This window comes from Camelina sativa, chromosome 10 (assembly GCF_000633955.1).
Source record: "Camelina sativa cultivar DH55 chromosome 10, Cs, whole genome shotgun sequence".
Taxonomy (NCBI): domain Eukaryota; kingdom Viridiplantae; phylum Streptophyta; class Magnoliopsida; order Brassicales; family Brassicaceae; genus Camelina; species Camelina sativa.
The window spans coordinates 21,134,272-21,142,937 of NC_025694.1; the positions used below are offsets into that span (position 1 = coordinate 21,134,272).

Here is an 8,666-nt window from a genome sequence, read left to right on the forward strand (position 1 = left end):
TGTATGAATAAACACAAGTAACTATCTATTAACAATACTGCAATTGATTATCCACTTATAATTGAACAAATGTTCAACGACTGATGGATACTGTATAATCTAAAAATTCATAAAAAATATAGCAATATGTATCTTAAAATGTAGAAAATATATAATCATAACATATTTTATATAAATAAATAGAAAATTTGTTTTATGATAACAAATAAATATATTTTACTTTGTTAAAGTGTTAACAACAAAAAAGAAGAGAAAAAGAGAGAAAAGAAGGAGAGAAAGAGAGGTAAGTTGTTAGTAAGGGCAAAAATGTAAAAGGAAAGTGGACACATAAGCAAAAAACTTCGGAAAGTATACTATGAGTGGAAAGTGGGTTTTTGTGACAGAACTCACACCCAAAGTGGGTTTTCATGGCATTTTCCCATTTTAAAATAAAAGAGAAGGAGAGTTTCTTAAACAATATTGACCTAATTACAAACTATTTATATTGATACAATGGAGTCTTTAAAAGGAAACTTCTATAATATACATATATGATACATATGACTATAACTTGGAGTGTTCATCTTCATACTTCCCCTCAAGCTTAACCGTTAGGGAAACGATTGAACTTGGAACTATGAACACCCACCTCATTAAAAACCTTAGTACATAAAACCCATTTGGGACAAAAAAATACTAAGAGAAAAATAGTATGGAGTCAATACCTTAGAGTATTCACTTGTGGCCTGGTTAGATCCATAAGCCCGAGTTTGGAGTGTATTGAAACAAGTATTTTTTTTTGGTGGTTTTACTTATGAAATGAATGTATGATAACATGCAAACAGAGACATAAGTATGGATGATCAGATGCAATGTAAGGTGTTTCAATACCCTTATGTAGTTGTAGCATAAAGCATGTCAATCCATAAAGAGTGTGATATGTAAGCAGTCAAGATGTGATCAATGCATTCAAGTTAAGCCATATACGATTATGATTGGATTCTAACAACCTAATGACAGAAATGTAAATGCAGAAGATTAAAGCAGCTTAAGGCAATACTAATGCATAATTAAACTATAGAACAAGTGCAATAAACAAGACTAAGCAGAATTAACTGATAAACAGAAGTAAACAAGAGCAAACTAGAACATAACAATGCATAAACAATAAAGTAAACTGGAGCTCGAACTAGCACTCGGTCGAGTGCATGGTCGAGTTGGGGGTCGAGTGGTTCATAACAAAAGAACAGAAGCAACTCCAAACAACTTAAATAGAACAGAATGCAATAGAACAAGATAATATGCAATAAAAGACAATAAGATAACAAAGTAGGCTCCTAGAGATGGATTCATGGGCTGGTGTTCAAGCTGTGGCTATCTAAACTGGTCAATAAACCTCAATCAAACATGAGCTATCTCTAGAAAATGATCTCATAGACTTACCAATCCACTCTTATGACAGAGGTAATCAAGTTTAGTTACATCCTAACCCAACTCTCATTGGTGAAACCATACTAAACATGCTTTAAGAATCAGACAATTACTTGTCAAACATCACCTTGTGCAACCAATCTCTTGCGACAAGCATGATTGTAACAACCCATCCCGTAGACCCCACTAGCCCACCGCTAGCTGCCCCAACATACCCCAAGCTAGCCCTGCAGGGCATCGATCCTAACCCCTCACTGTTGATAGGAACTATTCATCCAAATCCACCAGTAGTTTATTGGTGCGCCAGGCGTTCCTCGAACCCTGGTCCCCACCCTTTAACAACCTTCCCACAGGACAAGCTGTGGCCAATTGATATAATCTCCAGTGTTGGATTTATCTAGCAACCTAGACATTGGTGTGATGCTAGGAAGCTTAAGATCTGTTCTTACCCTCTCAGATATAATAACAGCTTAGAACACACCCAACCCATAAGAGATATATAAACAAACAAGCTTGACCATTCCAGACTACCACAGCCCTAAACCAGCCTAATCCATCTCCAGAATTCTAACTCACTAAACAGATAAACAAAACACGATGATGATGAACTCAAACCCAGAAAATGATGAAACTAACATGATCAGATTGATAAGAGAGAGATGAAGAATTTAATACAAAGAAGTGAAAGCATACTCAACAGATTCAAAGTTATGAAGGTTACAAATCTATGAAAATCTAGAGAAAAGATAAGAGATGATGCACTAAAGTAAATAAATCCCCAAAGAGGAAAACTAGGTTTGCTGACTCTCTCTCACTCCTAAAAATATATTTTCTGCCTAAAAGTGGCTTATTTACGGCCATAGAGTACAATAGGTTTATATAGGAAGGAAGGGAATCCCTAAAATGGCTAGAAGACAAAATAGGAAGGCGGCTCGGTCTCAACCATGTGCTCGGTCGAGTGCATGGTCGAGTGACCTCTTCTTCTGCTTCTTCCAACGGTCGAGTCCCTCTAATCACACGGTCGAGTGAATTCGGGTGTAGTGATATCTCTTCAGCAAAACAAGGATAACTCTTGAAATACACGTTGGATTGACCTCAGACCACCGGCATTGGAATGGTAGCTCGATTTTCTACAACTTTGATGAAGGATTCTGAAGTTAAATCTCAACGGAACGTCTTCATTAGAATCAATATTTGAGGAGCTCGTTATGAATCCGACCGAGTGCTCGACCTTGTGTCTGGTCGAGTGTCATGGTGGAGTGCTTTCTTTTACGATCTTGATGCTTCTAGTCCTCTTGTTTAGCTCCATAAATAGCCCCAAGTCCTTCCTTAGCCTTTTAAAGCACCATAACACCTAATAATACTCCAAGCTTATCTAGCTTCTCAAGCTTTTCATTTAAGGCTTGTAGGTATTTTCTATGCTCTTCCTCATAATCAACACCTTCCCTTAAGCTGCTATCATTTTCCTCACTATAATCTCCATCAGACTGAGTAAAGTTCTCTACTAATTCCAAACCTCCAACTACATCTCTATGTAAGATTTTGATATAGAACTATTGAGAGTGGAAAGAGTGAAAGAAGAGAATTGATGAGCTAAAGTATAGAATCGTAAAGAGAGTAGAGAGAGTAGGAAGAGTAGGGAGAGTATTTGGAGAAAGAGATATTTTCTCTTCTTACTCAAAATGGTTCCTAGTTACAATCTAATTATAGACATAAAGGAGGAGAATATTCTTTACAAGATGCTATGCACAAGTATCATGGTAGAAAGTGACATGTCTCTCTTAACACAACATGTGACTCTCATTTGACTTCTTCAAGCTTCCACTTACTCAAACTCGACAATGTTTACGTGGTGGAAGGATCTAGAGACTTTGTGACCATTGGAGACTTTCTCTTATGGGCTGCACTCGTTTATCATTGAATGTGTACGGACGGCCCATCTTGAATGTGGTTGTACGGACGTACGGACGTACGGACGGTGGTGTGAGTTCTCATACTCCCCCTCAAGCTTGATCAAGAGAATTATTTCAAGCTTGGACTCATGAACACCCACCTCATTAAAAACCTTAGCATAGAAAACCACTTGGGAAAAACTATACTTAAGGGAAAAAGAGTGTAGGTGCCACGTTGGGTACTTATGGCCGAGTGAGATCTCTAAGTCCAATTTTGGAGTGAATGTACTCACAAACCTGTGGAATAGCTGCTTTGGTGAGTATGTCGGCCAACTGCTCGGAGCTTTCGGTGTGACATGGTAGGACGACTCCAAGTTTGATTTGCTCTCGAACCTTGTGACAATCAACTTCAATATGCTTAGTCCTTTTGTGGAACACCGAGTTGGTTGCTATGTGTATGGCGGCTTCATTGTCGCAATGCATGGTGATAGGTTTGGGTGATTCAATGCCAAGATCCTTGAGTAGAGATTTAAGCCACGTTAATTCGGTTGTAAGTTTTCTCATAGCCCTATACTCCGATTCAGCACTGGATAGTGACACCACCTTTTGTTTCTTGCTCTTTCATGTGACCAAGTTGCCTCCTAGGAATATGCAGTATCCAGTGGTGGAGCGACGATCTTCACGATCTCCAGCATAGTCAGCATCGCAATATCCCACCAGTTCAGTATTCTTATTGCGTCCCATCCAAATGCCTTGTCCCGGAGAGCCCTTGAGGTATTTAAGGATTTGGTTCACCATGTTCCAGTGGTGTACGGTTGGGATTTGCATGTGCTGGCTTACCTGGTTCACAGCAAAGCAAATATCAGGCCGTGTGATAGTAAGATATATAAGCTTACCTACTAGGCGCCTGTATTGTTTGACATCTTCAAATGGAGTTGCATCAAGCTCCCCTTTTCCTCCAGCTTTATAATTTTCCTCAAGTGGTGTTGGTACTGCTTTTGATCCTAGTTTACCTGTTTCACTTAACAAATCAAGAGCATATTTCCTTTGTGATAAGAACAGTCCTTCATCTGACCTATATACTTCTATACCAAGGAAATACTTGAGTTCTCCAAGGTCCTTAATATCAAAAACTGATTTCAAAAAGGTTTTAGTGTCTTGTATACCAACCTTGTCATTTCCAGTTATGATGATATCATCAACATATACAAGAATGACTACAATACCTTTGTCACTTGGTAGTGTGAAGAGAGTGTGCTCAGCTTCTGATTTGCGGAATCCTCTCTCAAGCAATGTGGTGCTTAGCTTATGATACCACGCCCTTGGAGATTGTTTTAGGCCATAAATTGCTTTGTTGAGTTTAAATACCTTTCCTGGACCAATGGTATCTTCCAAGCTCGGTGGAGGTCTCATATAAACTTCATCCTCAAGCTCTCCTTGCAAGAATGCATTCTTGACATCCATTTGCGACAACTCCCAATCTAGGTTTGGTTGCAAGTGAGAGAACTACTCGAACAGTATGAAGCTTGGCCACCGGTGCAAACGTATCAAGGTAGTCCTTCCCATACGTTTGTGTGAACCCTCTTGCCACAAGCCGCACTTTATAGCGTTCAATCTCCCCGTCACTCTTGTATTTGATAGTGAAAATCCACCTTGAAGTTACAGCTTTCTTTCCCTTAGGTAGATCAGCATCATCCCAAGTGTGGTTTAATTCCATGGCGTTCTTCTCGTCACTAACTGCATCACGCCATTCCTTATGTTCTTTAGCTTCTTCATAGGATTGAGGAATCCAGTGTTTACCAATATGGTCGAGAAACACTTGATGTTTCAAGGGAAAATGAGCAAGAGTGCAAACAGCTTGAATAGGGTGAGCAACCGCTACATTGTTGTAATAAACGCGAGTGTTTCACCAGTTAGATGGATCACACTTACGGCGTTCACTCTGTTGAAGTGGTATTACTTCTCCTGGACTGTCCCCATCATCATCATCATCTTCGGTAGGCTCATAGTTCTCGTCGTTGTCGGAGGCATTGTCACCTTTTACTGAATTTAAACCATTTTCATCATCAGTCAAGTTCTCATCCGTCTGGTGAGTGTGGGTATCAGTCATTGGTGTAGGGGTTGGAGTTGGTGAAACCGGTGACTCATCATCGTTAGAAGTGGTACGAGTGGTGTCAACGCCAAGTCTTTCCAGAAGGAGGCGAAGGTTGTTTGCTCGGTCCGAAGGCGAGGTGGAGAGATCCTTAAGTTGTTCCCAATTCTTCTCATCATAAAATCCTTTAGACTCCACAAACTTGATATCACGTGACACTAGGACTCTCTTCATATCCGGCTCATAACACTTGTAACCCTTTTGCGTGGTAGAGTATCCTATGAACATGCTTTTGATGCTCTTGGCATCAAGTTTGTCTCGCTGTTCACCTGGCCTCAAAACATAGCGCACACACCCAAACACACGTAAGTGATCAAATATAGATTTTTCTTTGTTTAATACCTCAAATGGTGATATGTCTTGAAGGATTTTTGTTGGTGTGCGATTGATGAGATAGCAAGCTGCAAGGACAATGTCTCCCCAAAACTTCTTTGGGACATTGGTGTGAAACATCATGGACCTTGCTACCTCCATGAGATGTCTATTCTTCCTTTTAGCCACACCATTTTGTTGTGGTGTGTAGGGACAACTTGTTTGATGAATAATTCCATGATTGGCTTGATATTGTTTGAAGGCATGACTTGTGTACTCCCTACCATTATTTGATGTCAAAATTTTAATCTTTGCATTATAGTGGTTAGTCACATAATTTTGAAAATTTGTGAATGCCTCAAGAACTCTATCTTTAGATGGAAGTAATGTCAACCAAGTGTATTTTGATTTTTCATCAATATATGTGACAAAATATTTTTGATTTTCTCTAGATAAGCAAGGGGATGTCCAAACATCTGAATGAACTAAATCAAAACAATTCTGATAAATAGTCATAGACTTAGGAAAAACAGCCTTGCAATGTTTGCCAAGAATACAAGCCTCACAATCTTCATTTTTAAACGACATATTTGGAAACATAGTTCCTAAAGCTCTAAAATGAGGATGTCCTAGTCTAGCATGCCAAATAGCACTATTAGCTTTAATAATAACCGAACTAAAACATGAAGATAGAGGAGGAGCCAAATTTGAATCCTTAAGTACATAGAGGTCATCTCGCGAGACTCCATGGCCAAACACTTTAATTGTGTCAATATCCTGAAAATGTACATTGTTAGGGCAGAATATTGCATAACAATTTAAATAAGTAGTAGCTCTTTTAACTGATAATAAATTTGAAGTGAAGTTAGGCATGTAGAAAGCTTTAGAGGTTTTATCAAATAATTTTAGGTTGCCAATTCCTTTAACATGAACTTTTTCTCCATTAGCTATAATCATATTTCCATTTGCTGGTTTAATTTCACTGATCAACTTAGAATCACTAATCATATGATGAGAAGCTCCAAAATCTATAATAAGAGGTTTAGTAGTGTTTAAGGCAAGATAAGAGTTACCAGACGCCTCTTTGAGGGCTTTGATTAGGGCGTCTAGGTCTGACTTTCTCACCAGCTCCGAAGATGCTGCTAACACAGCTCCATTACCCTCCGGAGTGTGACTGCTTGGTGTGGAGTTGGTTACATCTCCCATCATATTCGCTTGGTGAGCCCTTGGTCCTCCACGGCTTGGTCCTCCACGGTTTATGCGAAGGTGGGGATGAAGAATTCAACAACGGCTCTTGAAGTGGCCAACCTTCTTGCAGTGATCAGAAACAGGGGGATTTTTATAATCCTGTTTGTAGTAGCCTTTGTTTGCAGAGGCCATCTCTACCTTGTTGGCTGTTACTAGCTCCCCTTTGCCTCCGAATAGCCCCATAAAGCCATGTTCCTTTTGGATCTGGTTGCACACATCGTCGAGGCTTGGGAGCTTGTCTGACCTAAAGATGTGCTTGATGAGATCATTTTAAGAGGGGTTTAAGGTCAAGAGTAGGTCGAAGACCTTCTCTTGTTCATGCCTCTCGTTTAATATCGCCGGGTCAATGGTCACCGGTCGAAGCATCTCCAGCTCAGCCCAAAGGGATCTAAATTTCCCAAAATGTTTGGTGAACTCCATATCTTCTTGACTGAGACTGTTGATAGCTCGTTTGATCTCAAAGATTCGGTTGACATTGGTAACATTTCCAAAAACATTTTGTAGAGTGTCCCATAGATCCTTTGCAGTTTCACAATAGGAGTAAGCTTCAAGGATTGGAGCATCAAGAGAGTTTTGAATGATGGCTAGAACTCCTTGGTCTTCTTGAAACCACTTATCTCCTCCACCAGCGACAAGTTCCTTGCTGTCTTCGGTGGTCTCACCGCTTGGTGCTTCACTTGTAGTGATATGGGACCAAAGCCCTCGGCCACATAGGGCTGTTTTTGTGGTTCTTGCCCACAATAAGTAGTTCTTCTTCTTTGTTTTTCTGTTCGACCTTGAAAGTCTCCTCTTGAACCATAAGTTTATCATGGAGAGCATCAAGGCATTAATTGTTCCAGTTCCAGTTTACCATATACCATATAAGATTTTGATATAGAACGATTGAGAGTGGAAAGAGTGAAAGAAGAGATTTGATGAGCTAAAGTATAGAATCATAAAGAGAGTAGAGAGAGTAGGAAGAGTAGGGAGACTATTTGGAGAAAAAGATATTTTCTCTTCTTACTCAAAATGGTTCCTAATTACAATCTAATTATAGACATAAAGGAGGAGAATATTCTTTACAAGATGCTATGCACAAGTATCATGGTAGAAAGTGACATGTCTCTCTTAACACAACATATGACTCTCATTTGACTTCTTCAAGCTTCCACTTGCTCAAACTCGACAATGGTTAGGTGGTGGAAGGATCTAGAGACTTTGTGACCGTTGGAGACTCTCTTTTATGGGCTGCACTCGTTTATCATTGAATGTGTACAGACGGCCCATCTTGAATGTGGTTGTACGGACGTACGGACGATGGTGTGAGTTTTCATAATCTATTCATGAAGCTTCCATTGGAGGCTGTGTCCAGGAGCATCTTGATCTTAGGAAGAAGACCTCTATACAAAGTACACAACAAATATTCATTGCTGAATCCATGATGTGGCCATTGTCAATGGTAGCCTTTGAAGCGCTCCCATGCTTTACTGAAAAGATTCACCATTCTGTTGGAGAAATCCTGAAATTTCATTCCTCAAATGTGCAGTTCTTGAACTAGTGAAGTATTTTGCAAGGAAGACCTTCTTACAATCAACCCAAGAGGTGATTTTTCTAGGAGGTAGAGTCTTTTCCCACTTATGTGCTTTACCTCCTAGAGAAAAAGGAAACAATCT

At 39.6% G+C, this 8,666-nt stretch overlaps 1 protein-coding gene across 1 annotated transcript; it reads right to left on the reverse strand.

The window, feature by feature from the left end:
• On the reverse strand, positions 3,924–4,715 carry LOC109126889 (uncharacterized mitochondrial protein AtMg00810-like). Its single transcript, XM_019230784.1, has one exon. The coding sequence runs from the start codon at positions 4,713–4,715 to the stop codon at positions 3,924–3,926; it is 792 nt and encodes a 263-aa protein (XP_019086329.1).

Coding starts and splice junctions, on each gene's coding strand:
- LOC109126889 (XM_019230784.1), bottom strand. CDS start 4,715: ATGAGACCTCCACCGAGCTTGGAAGATACCATTGGTCCAGGAAAGGTA.